General features: G+C 25.3%; 1 protein-coding gene across 1 annotated transcript; it reads right to left on the bottom strand.

Moving 5' to 3' along the window:
• Positions 1–3,162: 3,162 nt before the first annotated feature.
• On the bottom strand, positions 3,163–5,896 carry LOC114130513 (mitochondrial 2-oxoglutarate/malate carrier protein-like). The gene is made up of 6 exons (XM_050207810.1): positions 5,695–5,896; positions 5,359–5,595; positions 4,566–4,650; positions 4,224–4,437; positions 3,595–3,694; positions 3,163–3,517 (listed from the first exon to the last, which is right to left on the bottom strand). The coding sequence occupies exons 1-6, from the start codon at positions 5,760–5,762 to the stop codon at positions 3,307–3,309; spliced, it is 915 nt and encodes a 304-aa protein (XP_050063767.1). The 5' UTR covers positions 5,763–5,896; the 3' UTR covers positions 3,163–3,306.
• Positions 5,897–16,256: the final 10,360 nt, after the last annotated feature.

The raw sequence follows: 16,256 nt of genomic DNA, 5'->3' as shown, positions 1-16,256 counted from the left end.
ACGGTTGTAGTACAATATTATGCTGTTTTCTGTACGACGATCGTCGACAGTCACAATAATATATTACGCCAGGTGACGGCTAAAATGTTTTTTCGAACAAGTATAAAACCTAACCAAATCATTTACGACTTCTGCCGAGACTCGAAAACCGTCGGACTGCACTAATAGTTTCCATTTCTTGAGCTTGATTTGATTTTTAAAAACCAATATCCGATACATAAATGATACAGATCTGACGTATTTTGAGTTTTAACACTGTAAACACTCTATAGTGGTGTTGGGAAGGGTATCATATTTACCTATACGGCTATACCGGGAGTGTGAGATCAATATTGAGTGTTTTACTAGCAAAATAAACAAATAAATTATTTAATTCGCTGTTATTATATTAAACAATAAGGTTATATATATATAATATATATGTATATATGTATATATGTACGTACGTAAATATATATATTAATATTTAATATTCTTATATTATAAAATATTATGTACAACATAACTATTGCAGTCTGCGAGGTATACATTATTTGTCAGTAAGTACAATGTTTAACTGACCATTTGAAATCGTTATAAAAACACGCGAAGGCAATATATGTATGTATATAGAGAGAAAGAGACCTAACTCACGCTTTGTAAGAAATGTTGTAGAATAATTTTCGGGGTTGCTAATAGCATTTGCTATGGTTTTTTTTCGTTTCACGTTCAACTCTGAGAATAATAGAGATTACACCAGGTTAATGCTGTACATTATATGTTTATCATAATATAAAAGGGACTGTATCTATTCAAAGACACGTCTTACAGGTGTTCATCGTTCCATCTAACCATCTCATGTTTCTATAACGATTTCAAATGGTCAGTTTAACATTGTACTGCCAAATAATTTATAGGTACCTTGGAGTAGTTATCTGTAGGTACATAATATTTTATAATTTAAGAATATTAAATATAAATGTATTTATGTGTACATTTACATACACATATGTATGTAAGTATATATAGGTGCGGACGATAGCGATTTGTTGTATACATATTATGATTGAATATATTTGTCATTGTCCTTTGGAGTGTCGGATTAGAGCTGTTTACGGGCCGAGCACGACTTATGAGCCACAATTTTGACTTTTGAGACCCCTGGTGTACATAGAGCAGTATATAGCGTTCAAGACTCAAAGTTAGAAGATTTACAAAATATTGGAAATATTCATACATTTTTATTGAATTTACAATATATTTATATATATAAGTGTGTCGGTGTGTGAGATCAATATTGAGTGTTTCATTAGCAAAATAATAAAAAAAATTGTTTTATTCACAGTTATTATATTATACAATAAGGTTATATAATTTTTTTTAAATCTCAAATAAACTTATCATGCATCAAGTAATATTATAGTAAGAATGAATTAAATTTTAAAACTAATGGTAGGTAATAGTTTTAAGTGTGTGGCCCCTGAGTAAAAGCTCCCTTTACTCATAAGTCTTATTATATTTATCTAACTATGCTATGTATACACCCAATACTCGTTATTTGCTGTTTCCGTATGCAAATTTGCAATATATAGGTGCCTACTTCCTTTTATCGTAATTTTTTATTCGTGAAAGTATATAATAATTATATTGCACACGCTCAGCTCCGATGTCTATGAACGTTGACATTTGAAACCTTAATAATAATATAATATTTAAATTCAAATATTAATAATAAAAGTACCTATACATATTACATAGGTATTATTTTTTATACATAGGTACTAGGTAGGCACAAAATAGGCACCTATCAAACTCTCTAAACTAAATTAAATTTATTCTATGGTATAGGTCCGCTTTTTACAAAGTCATTATTTATATTTTAAAAATTTTTTAATGGAGTATTTAAGGTTGTATAATCAAAATTATGATATTTTATTTATGTTTACAAATATCTTAATATTTCTGTGACTACGTATGTTAAGACATCGCACACTTGCCACATTTTTTGTGTAAAATACCACTATGTATACAATATACATATTAAATGTATTGAGTTACGATCATTCGTAGAAAGAATAATATAACAGGTAATAGGTTATACGGTATACATTTATTATAATACAAAATATGAACGTGAACGCGAAATGTGTCTAGGACTGGAGACGCGCTAAATAGTTATCGGCTCCAAATATTTCGAAATAGGAATTTCATGATATAAGCCATTTTTAAATGTGTGGTTAAGTAGGTCATTAGTGATTAATAACCTAAATGAATTTTTATCAAATACCTACACTCGATAATTAGAGCTAATTTGTTTGTTATTGTATGAGTAAAATATAGTTATATATTAATTTTATTGCCTATTGTCCTATGCTTTAATTATTGTTATTTTAATGAAAAACATTCATTTCTATTTGTTAATGGTTAATATTTTAAAACTTGCAGAGCACATAGTTTTATACATAATATATATGCAGTGATGTAAACATAATAATATGCAAGACCAGATTTTAACAACTTGCTATCACGAGTAACAAACTATTTTGCTAGGTACTCTTATACAATTTTACTTTACGTTCGAACGGAAAAAAATTTCAATCAAGTTATTAAATTCTACTCAGGTTACTGACCTAACAGAGTTGACTTGTTATAAGAGCCAATATTTTTTATCAATGATGATGTTTCTTTTCAAATGTATTTTTGTAAATAAAAATAAAAAAAACAGTAATTGTTTAAAGTTCAATAAATTTTTCACTATGCTCGTGTTAATATGTTAAGAATTTATCACGCAAACTTGGACTTTTATCCGTTTTTATCCATTATTTATATAATTAAGCAAATATAAAAATACCAATGATTATTTTATTGATATAAGTTCCTGTCCATAGTTCATACATGTAACTATGTAAGTGGGAGAAGCATCTAAATGTACCTAAGCTCGTTGACTTTGGAGGTAAGTTTTTTTTATTATTATCATCAAGTATAAAAACAATAATACAATAATTTAAAAAAATGTATTATGTACCTATTTGAAAAGTTATCGTCTGTAAAAAAAATTATTCGTGATTCACAACTTGGTTGTACAGTAGTGATGATTTTAATGTTATTAATTATTTTGATTTAATTAATAAATTGATAAGAAGGTAACTCGAAATTATTAATGAACATTAAATTATCTACACATTTTAACTTAGTCAGTAATATAATTATAATAACATAAAATATGTATAAATGCGTATAGGTACTGTATAATTATAGTTAAGGTAGGTCAAATTACAATCGTAATTGATCAAAAACCAATGCGTCAATAGTAAAGTTAATTGTTGATTACGGGTCTTTCATAAAATTTTCTTCATATCCTTTTTTAAGCTGTTCCATGAAAATAAATAACAAGATAGTACCTGGAGCAACTCTTAAATAATAAAAAGGCCAGCCTTTCCATAAAGCTGTCACTCCCTCGGTTTTCATCAAAATCGACGCCACTTCTATTATGCCTGAATATTCTGGTTTTCCGTTTACTATTTTCTGTTGTTGTATTCTACGAAAGTGATGTAATACCATTTTAGTATATAATATATAATATTATAGTGTATAAAAATATAACACATCGTTTACCTAGTCTTTAACACGTCCATTGGATTCGAACAGACGGAATATACAATTCCAGAAACCATGCTTGATGCAGTGTGGAGCTTTAAACCATCCTTCATATCATCTATAATCGTTTTCGAAATATAGGTAGGTAATTTTAATATTTTTATGCCACATAAGCCAAATCAACCTATGTGTAAAAAATTCGCCATATGGTATAATATCACTTTTGGGTTTTGGCCTAATATTTAAAACAGAATGAGCCATAATAAACGGATGAATTTGTATAGGGTGTTACTCGTCAATTAATTGATATAGGGGAATCGGATTGTGACCTTAGTGTTAATTGACTATAGGAATTTCAATTATCATTGGAACGAGTATTCTATAAAACTTCAAAAAATGCCTTACATTTATTTATTAAGTATATCCGTTGTCCGTGGAGAAGGACACTATAATATATGGATGATGTATTACATACCTACATAAATTGCATTTGACGTATAATCTTGTAAATACAAATTACAATACAAATTTAATTTGATACATTTTTTGATTTTAAAAACCATCTGTTTTTTTACAGCACAACTCGTGTTATTTGCGTAAACCATTATATAGGTCATATAGATAGTAAAAACGGTAAGCGATCTTACAATTTTCCATCATGTACACTTTGGCCGTGTCATAGGACATCAACTGGGTCATGTTGGCCGTCATCGCCCTGTACACGGAAGCCATCGTCCCTCTCCAAAGCCCCGTTACGCCTTCGTCCTTTCGGATTTTCCACAATGCGTCGAACACATGTTTGTAGTTGCGCCGGCTTTCTTCTGGCAATCGTCCGTCGGCCGTCATACGGACTACCGCAATCTGCGATTAAACATATATAACGATTAACGACCAATTTATATCCTACATAACAGCGTTTAATATTATCGGTGGTTATAGACTTTTAGATCACCAAATAATAATATTCACGTTGAATAATCAATGATTACATCGGTCGGCGTGGAAATGAACGCAGCTAATGCTCCGGTAGACGTGCTTGCTAGTGCGCTATTTAATACGCTGTTATGCCCTCGCCTGTTTAACATATATATTAATAAAATACTTTTTATAATAATATTATGTAGGTAAATCAGTATCTCTTAGATTCCAATCTTATCGATACATTAATATTATCATACTACTATATGTCTTTATTGATGTGCTAGTTAGATTAGGTACATATGAACATGAACATAATATAACATACATGATTATTTATTATATAGGACGATTGATATTTAAGATTTAGCTAGTGTATACAATATACTGAGTACCATAATATAATTATATATACATATTTTACAGCTGTTACGTCAAAACTAAATTAAAAATGACTTCATTTAAAACAAATAATTTAACACACAAATCTCAATAATGCCGTCGTTCCTATATAGGTATAATACCTAAATACATGCAATTCCATCATTATGTCCAAACGTCACGTACACACGTTCACACAAGATTATTACTATTATTCGTGTGACTTTTACACTGGTTTTTTGCTTATATTTAAACGGGTAATTTATATAATATAACTAAATATTATAATATATATTATATTATGCGTGTCGTGTGTAAATATGTTTAATTTTGGGGCAAAAATTCCATTTACATTTTAAACGAATCATTGTACCTATTTAAACTATTCGAATTAGCTTACGGAATATATTCAAAATGTACCTATACTTTAATATTAGGTACCACATATATATTAATGTATTATATCTGTCGATGTTAGCTCACTTTTTAATTTCATCCATAAGTGTGGCATAGGTGCCTACCCGTGTTGACGTAAAAACAAGTTGTCTAATAAAGTTTGCAGAAATTCCTTTATAAAATCCCGATAGTTTTTCTTTTTTTGCCATATTTATGATTGCATCAAACGAGTTTTTGTGATCCGAAGTCGTGCCTTTTTCACCACTTAGCTGCATACGAAATTTAAGCACTTCTAATGGATGGACAAATACCGCAGCTCCCATCCTATACAATACACACCACGGTTATATAATTTATTTGCAATTAATTATAGGTATATACAATAGTTGAAATGTAGTTTTTATATTTTAATTTTATTATTACCCAGACAATCCAGCTATTGTAAAATTCACGAAAAATGGCAGACTTTTTTTCTGCTTTTCATTTGACATTTTAATTGAGTAATTCGTTCACAATACAACGAAAACTAATTTTCACTAAATATACGCGTGCACGGTCGATTACAAAAAATGGTATAATCTTTATGCTTAACAACAAATAAACAGTAAGACACACTGTTCGTATAATATTAATATTATTAAAGCTAGTATCGATAGTTATTCGAAAGACATAAGATTTTTTTGTAAATAAAATAAAATAACTATAGTCTCATTTTGTGAACTATACAATTAAGTACCCATTATGTTTACATAATGGTCATCATTAAAATTTAATAATATTTCCAATTACGTGGATATTAATGTTTATAGGTACTTAAATACTTTAATTTGTATCCGCAAATATGTTTGAATTTAATTTAAAAATAAAATATAACACACAGTAAAATACAAATCAATATAATTCATAAATAATACGAATTAATAATACTCTTTACGAAAAGTACGAATTAACTACATCACGTTTAACTATATCACGGCCATTAAATAACCTTCAAAAGCCAATTTATACAGGATTTAAATTTGTGTTTAATCTTTGATATACATAGGTATGTCTTTGTTTGTGAGTACATATGATAGTATGTATTGTTATGTTTAAATATTTTTTAACATATTGATAGTGTATGTAGGTATTAACTGTTAATGTACATTGCACCTATACACACAGTAAACACGCAAAGTCGCAAAAGGGCGTCAACAGAACAACATAAATTGTTTAAAGTAATAGCAAACAACTGAAATAATTTTAAATTCACTTGGCTTATTCATTAGTGAATTTACTATTATACAAGGTGATTCACCAGACACCCTCGTTTTTTTTTAAAAAAATAATGAATTTATTCAAATTCTTGAGATTTTTTTGTATTAAATTAGTGTCCTGTTACAATAGGTAATCTTATGTTTTTTTTTCAAACGAGAATCCCTTTTTTGTTTTAAATTAATTAGTATTATATTTTTTTTAAATTTTAACGTACTAATTCAAAATTTTAATAAGTAATTTTTCAGTTTTTCAAATGTTTTTACTAAAGATAATCCAACAATAGTGCTTAAAAATAGTTTTACAAAATTATTAAATAAATATGATGGATCTTGTATTTATTATACTCTGACTATTTTTATAAATGATAAATATTGATGAATCAATATAAATTACTAAAATTACCACCATAGCCTCTATGTGTTTAAAAGTCTAAACCTAATATCATGGATCAATTATATGCTTAGAATACTGAATGAAATAAAATTTTTATTTTAATTAAATTTCAGAAAAATGATCTTCTTAATAATTTACTTTTATAAAAATAATATTCAAATATTCATCTGAAAAATAGAAGTTTGTATCTCCACAGAACATTTATTAAGTAGTACAAACATCATATCTTAAAATATATATAGGTATACAAGGGAAAAGACAAAAGTATACTACTTAGTGAATCACTCTGTATACATCAGTGATCAAAATTAATAATTATGCTGTCCGAAGACCGCAATCACTACTCAGTTTTCATTGTCTGCAGACTGCAATTTTACCTAATTTTAACATATTTATTAATTTTAGTAATAAATATTCAAATTATATACATTTAGAATGTATTTTAGTATTTATATACAACTCATAAGTCATAATCGTTGTACTATAATATTATTATTATGACCCGGGTCTTGGATTTTAATGCATAAATACATATTTTTACTATGACTTAATAAATTATTTTGAAAAAGTAATAATTTCGTTTTGAATGTTATGTAATAAAATGAACCATACTTAATTTTACATATTTCGTCATAAATACATGTTTCACAATAATTTCATTTTTCCCACATAATAATTATGTAGACAATTTTATAATATACGTGGTATGTATTTGTCAACTTATTAATAGATAATATTTTATCGGCTGAAATACCGAAAATCTTATAGAAATATATATTTTTTCATTCATCAATCATTTTTTTATTAATATCTGAGTCAACATGTGAGATCGTTTTTTTCGATTATGATGAATTTTAAATATTCTTCAATGATATTGATAAAAAAAAAAAAGATCGTGTTGTCAATATAATTTATGTCAGCCTACTCAGCCTGAATAGTATACCATTAATAGTTTTAAAATGCAAGCACAGCATAATGATAAATGGCTGTCTACTGCAATTAAGACAATTCATTTTTAAGACACTAAAATTTATCGTATAATATAATATATTTATAATTAAAAAATGTGGGCAAGTACCTATATGGGTACTGGATACAAGTATGTCAATTTTACTTTATATAACTTGTAGAGTGGTTGACTGTAATATTAGTAGGTATAATGGACATTATGTTAAATGTGAATTCCATGATAATACATCATAGTATATTATAGGTAGTATACAAACTAATTCTGAGCAGATGCGGTCTATCAGTTTACGAGTATGTCACCAAGTATATTTTTCATGATATGCTTTAATATAGTTACTAAAATAATTTATTTTACAATTAGTACCTATTACAATAATGAAACAGTGTGAATACAGGTTCATAGAATAAAATGTAGATTATAAATATATTCATTTTGAAAATTTCATTTCGTATAGTAAAATGCATAATATACCTACGAAAAGTTTTGTTTCTTCCTGCAGAACTATATTTTTGAACTATAAAAAAATAATTAACTAATTAACAGAATTCATTGTTAAAATGTATACCTAATTATGTCCAAATTTTAATTTAAAATATCGATAAAAAATAATTGTGTTTTTGTATATTTTAGCTCCAGTATGAAATACTTACGAGGAAAATTGTATGAAAAAAATGAATTAGTTAGAATTGGAGATTTTATACATTGTTTGCTATAAAATACTTATTTTTTGTATTGTTTGTAAATTATTTGATTTTGACGAATTTAGTAAAAATTTAAAACTATTAATAGTTAAATAATAATTAAAAAATAAAAAATTGTGCTTATCTATTTTAATACAAATATTATTAAGAACAACTTACGAGGGGGTCTTGTATTAAATTTTCAAATCATTTTTTTATCCTTTGAAAAAAAAAAACAAAAAAATGAAAAATTCAAATATCAATAAATAATTTTTTCAAGTCAAGAATATTGTAATAAATATATAGTTTGGTTGAACAAATACATTAAAATCTGAACTCTATATCGATGACCATATTCCGATCTTTGACCTGAAACACTACAGTAAAAACAATAAAAACATAAAGTACACAAAAAGAACCAAGATGAAAAATTGCCAATGTACTTACCATCCCCTTCTTTTGCGAACGTTCTTGAACATGTTAGAAAATAATTGATAAATTATTGTACTATTTTTAATTAAATCTAAATTTTGTACAGTACCTATAGTTGTTTAGAAATGGTTTTTTAATGGAATCCTGTTAAATCTAATATTACCTAAGCTTAGATGTTTGCTTATTCGTCTTGGTTAGCAAAAGTTAAATTTAAACAATAAACATGTTGGTATTATACCAGAAAAAAATATCATGTTATATTAAATTTGCGATAGTGTTATAATAGCTAGGATTATGGCTCTATATTAACTATAAAAAAATTTATTTAGGAAATGGTGCTTGGACGACATTTTACGGTTAGCATATTTAAAACCGCTACAAAATGTATCATATTAAGTATCTACTCAGACTTAAATATATGAAAATGTCCATCCCGGTTAATAAAGATAATTATGCAACGACAATGCAGTGGTATAATGATAGCTAATTGGTAGATATTGTTAGAATATTAGGCAGTATATGACGTACCACTTGGGAAATAAACACGTTTTTTCAATAAATGATGTATATTATATTATGTATAATATCTAAATAATATCATTAATATAGGTACATGGTAGTAACCATACACCTACAATTTGCAAGTATACAACAATAGTTCTTTAACGATAGTGTAGTAATAAAAATTATTGTGTACCATGTAATTTTTTATGGTAAATAACCAACAGCTAATATTATAAAAAAATATAAATAATAATGATGTAAAGTAGAGTAATATTATTTTGAAAATTGTATAAGATATTTTTAAATTCATTTGTTTGATCAATAAAATACATATTAGGTATTTATAACATGCAGGGTTCGTAAACCGTTAGTTTCTGCACTAATAAAAAAGCTTGAACGTGTATGCAATTATGATTTTAAAAATGCTCAAATATATGCAATAAAATTCATTTAATTGGTATGCAAATAAACTCTTAAATTAAAAAAATATATAAGTTAAATACCTATTAATACATTTATTATTAATTACCTACTTGGTATATAATATTATAGAAATTAAATAATGTTGAAAGTTATTAATATTGCCATAATATTTTTAAATCAAAATTTTGAATTTTATAATTTGTTTTCTAGCATAAAAAATGATTTAGTAAGATTGGTGTACAAATAAATTAATGCAAATTAATGTATTAATGTATTAACAAAATATTAATGCATGAGTATACGGAGAATGGATAACTGTTAATAATTAACCTTTCAAATCAATCAAATTTCGTTATTTGTAAATAATTTAAATTTATACAATATCAGTCAATATATAGTATGTACTCGTTTACAATGTTGTTTGTAGAACTATAAAAATGATTAATGAAACCAAGGTCCTAACTCCTAATAGATAATTGATAATTTACTCATTCCTAAATAGGTACCTAAATACTAAATAAAATATTTTTAAATATTAAATAAACACATAGCAAGAAATATGATTTGTAATCTTTTTATGATTAATAAATGTTTAATAAGTTCTAAATATTAATAAATCTAAAACATTATACTTCTAAAACATTTTAACACTTGTCAGTTGTTGTCAGTATAAACATATTGTTTACACTATATATTGGTGTGAAACAGGAACACTTGAACCTTGGACAAGATAAAATGCGTTGTTGATTAAATAATAAATCTATTACTGTGTTGTATTAGTATGTTATAGGTATTATAGGCATTAGTCATTACTCGGCAATATACGTCAGATGATTCATAGAAAAAATAAAAATTTAAAAATGTTAGTTGTAAATGGTATCTATTTTATTCTATAACCGACGTAATACTCATAATATTCACTTATAATAAAGTGTATATAATTTTAATACTTTCTTTATTGTTATCTTTATTGTCTAATAATACACTTCAGGTAATAGTCTTTATAATTATTTATCGTATATATATATAATATATATACCTAGTTAAATTAATAACTATACTTGTTATATAATATACGCAATTAGGAGTACAAAAATATAGAAACTCTATTCTAATTAAGCATTATTATTTTGAATAAATTATTAAATCGTTGGTAGCGGATTTAAAATTTCAACAAGAAAAAAAACAAAATAATATAAAATAATAGTTCTAAAAACAATAGTAAGTATCTACTGAGATTAATTAGAATAGAATAGACGAGAAATTATTTTTAATCGGTTTTAGAGGTATAGATTTAGATAAGGGTCTTGATTACCCTCGGCCATTAATCAGTTCATAGTTCATTCACACATTAATGATTACAAATTAATACAAAATATTATGTACCTATTCTTAATTAAAATATTTGAGGTTTGGTTACATAAAACAATTGAAGGATTCTATTTAAAAACTAGAAAATAGAAAATTCAATTTTTTAACTTTTCAGGAAAAAAAGTGTAATTTTTAGAACTATCTAGTATTTTTACCAAAATGTATTCATTATTAGGTATAAGATTATTGTCTTGGAATTAACTTATTTTTTATCAGAAAATATAAAACTAGACAACTTCGTGGACATTATATTTCTAATACAGGTTGTTGAATCTGTCTCGTTCTTACAGAGGAACTAAATAAAATAAAATAAACTTATTCAAAATTGTAAATATTAAAAATTTATTCAATCAATGCAAAATTGTAAAGGAAATATTTTTTTTTATAAAATTTTGCTCGAAGCTGAACCAGAGAGTCGAAATTGTGGAAATACGGAATATATTTATACCTATATTATATAGGAGATACACAGAAAATAAATGTTGGTGTGGTTGTCCCTTAATGATTAAATAAAGAAATATACAGCAACTTGTTTTGCACAATTATATTTAACCTTGATATTTAATTAAACACGACGTTTGCGTGTGTTCAGCATCCTTTTCTTTAGTTATCGGTTTCTAAGTATCAACTGTATTGTGGTCATGATGACTTTATGAGTCAAAATAAATATTTGCATTTTTCTAAAATCTGAAATGTCTTAATCAAACAGTAATATTAATTATTTTCAACCTAAGTGGAGATCATTCGACAATTAAAAGAACGTATCTTTACGTATAAAAATATTAAACTATTTAAGCTACATAATATAGAAATATACATATTTTTTCGTGCTATATACAATATAGATACATATAGGTACATAATTTTTATGAAATTTAAATATTTAATTTAATGTATGTCAATAACAAAGTTACTTTTTTATCGATTCTAAATGTCGACTGAATATACTAAATATACTAATCACACGGATATTTGAATACTACAAAGTACTTATTTTAAAAGTAAACGATATTTTTTAGACTTTAAAAACAATATTGTACCTAAGACATATATTATATATAGGTATAATGTAAACTAAAATACCTATTTTATTATAAGCGATGCATTGTTAATTGTAATGTAAATATGTATTGTCATGTTATTCTTCCAAAAAAATACACAAATTTTTAAAATAAGAATGACTTTGTATTCTTTTTAGGTTTGGTTAGATTACATATTACACACACATTAAAATAAAAAAATGTAAATACTTCAAAAAAACTGTCAAATTAACAAAATACATTATAATTTTTTTGTTGTTTGACTATTGACTAAATAAATAATAATCTTATAAGCTATAAGACATACGAATATAAGTAATATGATATATCAATAATTTTAAATATTGTAGTTTTCTTAAATTATTGCTACCAACCATTCATAATATATCAATGGGTCGGTTACCTACACTAAATAAAGGCAATAATAATAATCTCCATTAATTTTAAGTCACTCAAAATAATTTTCAAAACTACCTACTCTTTGAAAAATTTATATGTGTGGCATATCTTACTAATTCAAAAAAAAAAGACATTACATAGGACATAGGTACCTATACAAGTTTTAAAATATATTTGATTTTTAAGTAGCCAAATGCTTTATTTATAACTGTAGAAAGACTGAGTCTTACACAAATTCTCTGATCAAAAATCTAACTTTTATTACAATTTTTTGAACTTTCAGATAGTCAACCAAGTTCAAGTAATTGTCTGAAACATAAGTCATGACATGATCTTTTACAATATTAAAATTATTTTGTACATAACTACCTATCTGTATAAAAAGGTTAAGTGTCGGTAATAGACAAAATCAATAGATAAATTTAATTTATGTCTGTGTTCTCATGTCTCAAAGTATCTGAGTAGATATATTTAAATATTTTTAAAGTATTTATTTAAAATATTATCTTGGATTTATTGTTTTTGTTTTAAAAATAAATACTTTTCAAAATTTAAAAGAATTATTCGTCATACTTCAGATTGTTTTTTTTTTGATAATCATCAAACTTTTTTATTAACAATAATTAAAATCAAATTATTAAAAATTGATTAGAATATTTTTTAATTGTATATTATAATTCATTATTAACTATATATGTTTATTGTTTAATTAATTTTTAAGTATTTCAGAATAAAATTATAATATATTTATATTTATTTCCATTTTTCAGTATAAAATTATAAAATGAAACTGTTAATTGAAAATTCTAAATTAAATATTACTAATTACGAAACTAAACTCTTACCTACGGGCTATACGTAGGTATAATTGAATAAGTTAAATTTTAAAAAAAAGAATTTAAATACACACCAATGATTTGTACTTGAAGTTTTTTTAAATATTATTTAAATGGATGGATATTAACATTTGTGTTTAATATAATTTTTAAAGTTTATTTTACATATGAAATCTGCAAATCTGTCTAATTTAACCTTACTTTTGTTTTTATAACATATTTTTTTAAGATAAATTTTATCATCTATAGTGAATTGTAATATTTTATTATTCCTAAAATAATTTTTTGTAGTTTTAAATATTTTGACTAAGTTTTTTTTATAAATTCAGCAGATTATAAATTTACTATTGAACTGCTTATACTTAACATAATATTTTAACACATTTTAATGAGACTATTGAGACTTATCTACGTATGTCCTATTAAAATAAGTGGGGAGTAGATTATAGCTACATATTATTATTATCAGACTGGTAGTCTGGTCCATAAACCATAATATAGGTAATAAACTATAAAAACTATAAACGATTCACTCTACATAAAACCCATCCAAATAAGTACAATAGGTACACATATGAATAATAAGTAGCTAATAACAGTAATAACTAATAAACTTGTATTCTTACATATTATTAGGCGTGTCATATCGAAATACTCAACAGCGGCATATTATTGCGCTATTGCGTGCCTATATTGGTATAGGCCTAGGGCATAGGCGCCAAGCACATCGTGACTTATTATATTAATCATATAATATATTTATATTGTCGGTAAAATATAGGTATATACGATTAACAGTAAGTCTAGAACACAGGCTGACCTTCAAATATTTTTTTTTAGTTTTTAAATATTATACCACCCACTTTTAAACGTTTTGTGTACCGTGGTTTAATCTAAATAACTGTTGTCGGTTATTTCATATTTGTTAATAGTATAATAAAATATAATACTTCAATATACACATAAAAGTATTATTCACGTTTATAATATTATGCAAAATGCATTACACCTACCTATGTAAAGTTATAGAAACTACCTATACAATATCTAGACAAAGGAGAGCTTAATGCAATGCACGCACGAATAATGGCTATTATAACGTAGTATGTATTTTTAAATATTATACATTGTGGGTATTTAATAGGTATCTATATTATAGTATTATATTTATACACCATATAATTTGGAAAAATAAATAAAAAGGCGCATTATAGCGTGTAGGTATAATAATATCCGTTCATATGTTATTTCGCTCGTTATTATAAGCTTATGTATAATATAAAAGCAACACACCATTATTAGTGAAATACTGTAATTGATTGTCGTTTTGTCCTTGTATAATTAAACGTACAAAAATATGCACTTAATATTGTATTAAGTTATTGTCGTACAGGAAACTTGTAAATGAGCAGTAAAGTTATTATTGTTGACTGTGTGGACTGTGTACCTACCTATGTATAAAGTACATCAGAACGAGAGTATATTTTTATGTATATATAAATATACATATATACCTACATAAGTAGATAGATAGAAATATATATATATTAATATAAATATATATTATAGTTATTAATTATTATAATTTTTAATGTACAACTCGTTACTTGCTATCGAATAATGATTATAGTTAATAATGTTATTAGTTATTATTAACTTATTTTTACTTGGTACAAATACTTTTATAGGTAAGTACTACTAATCAATTAGTGAATCACTCTGTTTATAAATTGTAGATATAGGTACTTAAATAGACTGTTATTGATATGCGCTTGTTTACGGGTTAAGAGTGTTATTGTGTATCCCATAGTAACAGCTGCACATATATAATATAATATAATGTATATAATATATTTTTTTTTTTTTGGTCAAAATCTTTGAATTATGACGTGAATCCTTAAGGAAATATAATTTAATTTATTTTTCATCAATAGTTAGTGTAAGTTTGACCAATTTCTTAAATTAGGTATGCTTCATCATAGAATATATTATGTATCTTACCCGTTAGTGCTCTGTATGTTTATAGTGTTGTTCCAGATGTTCCTAATATTGTTCTATTCTAAAATTAATTCAATAATTATTTTGGAATATTTCTGGCCTTAGAAACACCTGCTGTAAAAGTCTGGCCATGCCTATGCTGTTACTATTATAAGAATCTTACCTACCTATACGTTATAAATTATAATTCTTGATTTAGTCCGATGTAATGCTTATATCAAAGTGTTATATTAAGCATTTATTATTATTATTATTATTATATAATATGGCACATTAAAATTTAAAACCTTAAAAATAACTGTAGAAACAGTTAACAGGTTGGTATACCTTTTATATATTTAAAATAAGTATAAAGGGAAAATGTTAAATTTTATTAATTATTTAACTAAAAATCAACTAATATAGGAGGTACCTAACAACTTAATTACTTATCTTAAGCAAAATATCTATAAATCAGTACGAAACCTAATAACATATAACTTATTAGTACCTATCCATAATACCTACACCAAACACTAGGTTTTCGATATCCGAGATTTTTTTTTTTTTTTTTAAAGGCTGTCTTAACTTTATATTTTATTATTTTAAATAAATATTAATATTATGTTAGGAATATACACTTGTAGGTAATAACCAGAATTCGCATGTGTTATCTCCGTCTTACTAACACATACAGGCATAT

This window comes from Aphis gossypii, chromosome X, assembly GCF_020184175.1.
Source record: "Aphis gossypii isolate Hap1 chromosome X, ASM2018417v2, whole genome shotgun sequence".
In the NCBI taxonomy this organism is placed as follows: Eukaryota; Metazoa; Arthropoda; class Insecta; order Hemiptera; family Aphididae; genus Aphis; species Aphis gossypii.
The sequence above is the reverse complement of the archived record's forward strand: the minus strand, read 5'-3'. Positions and strand labels throughout refer to the sequence as shown.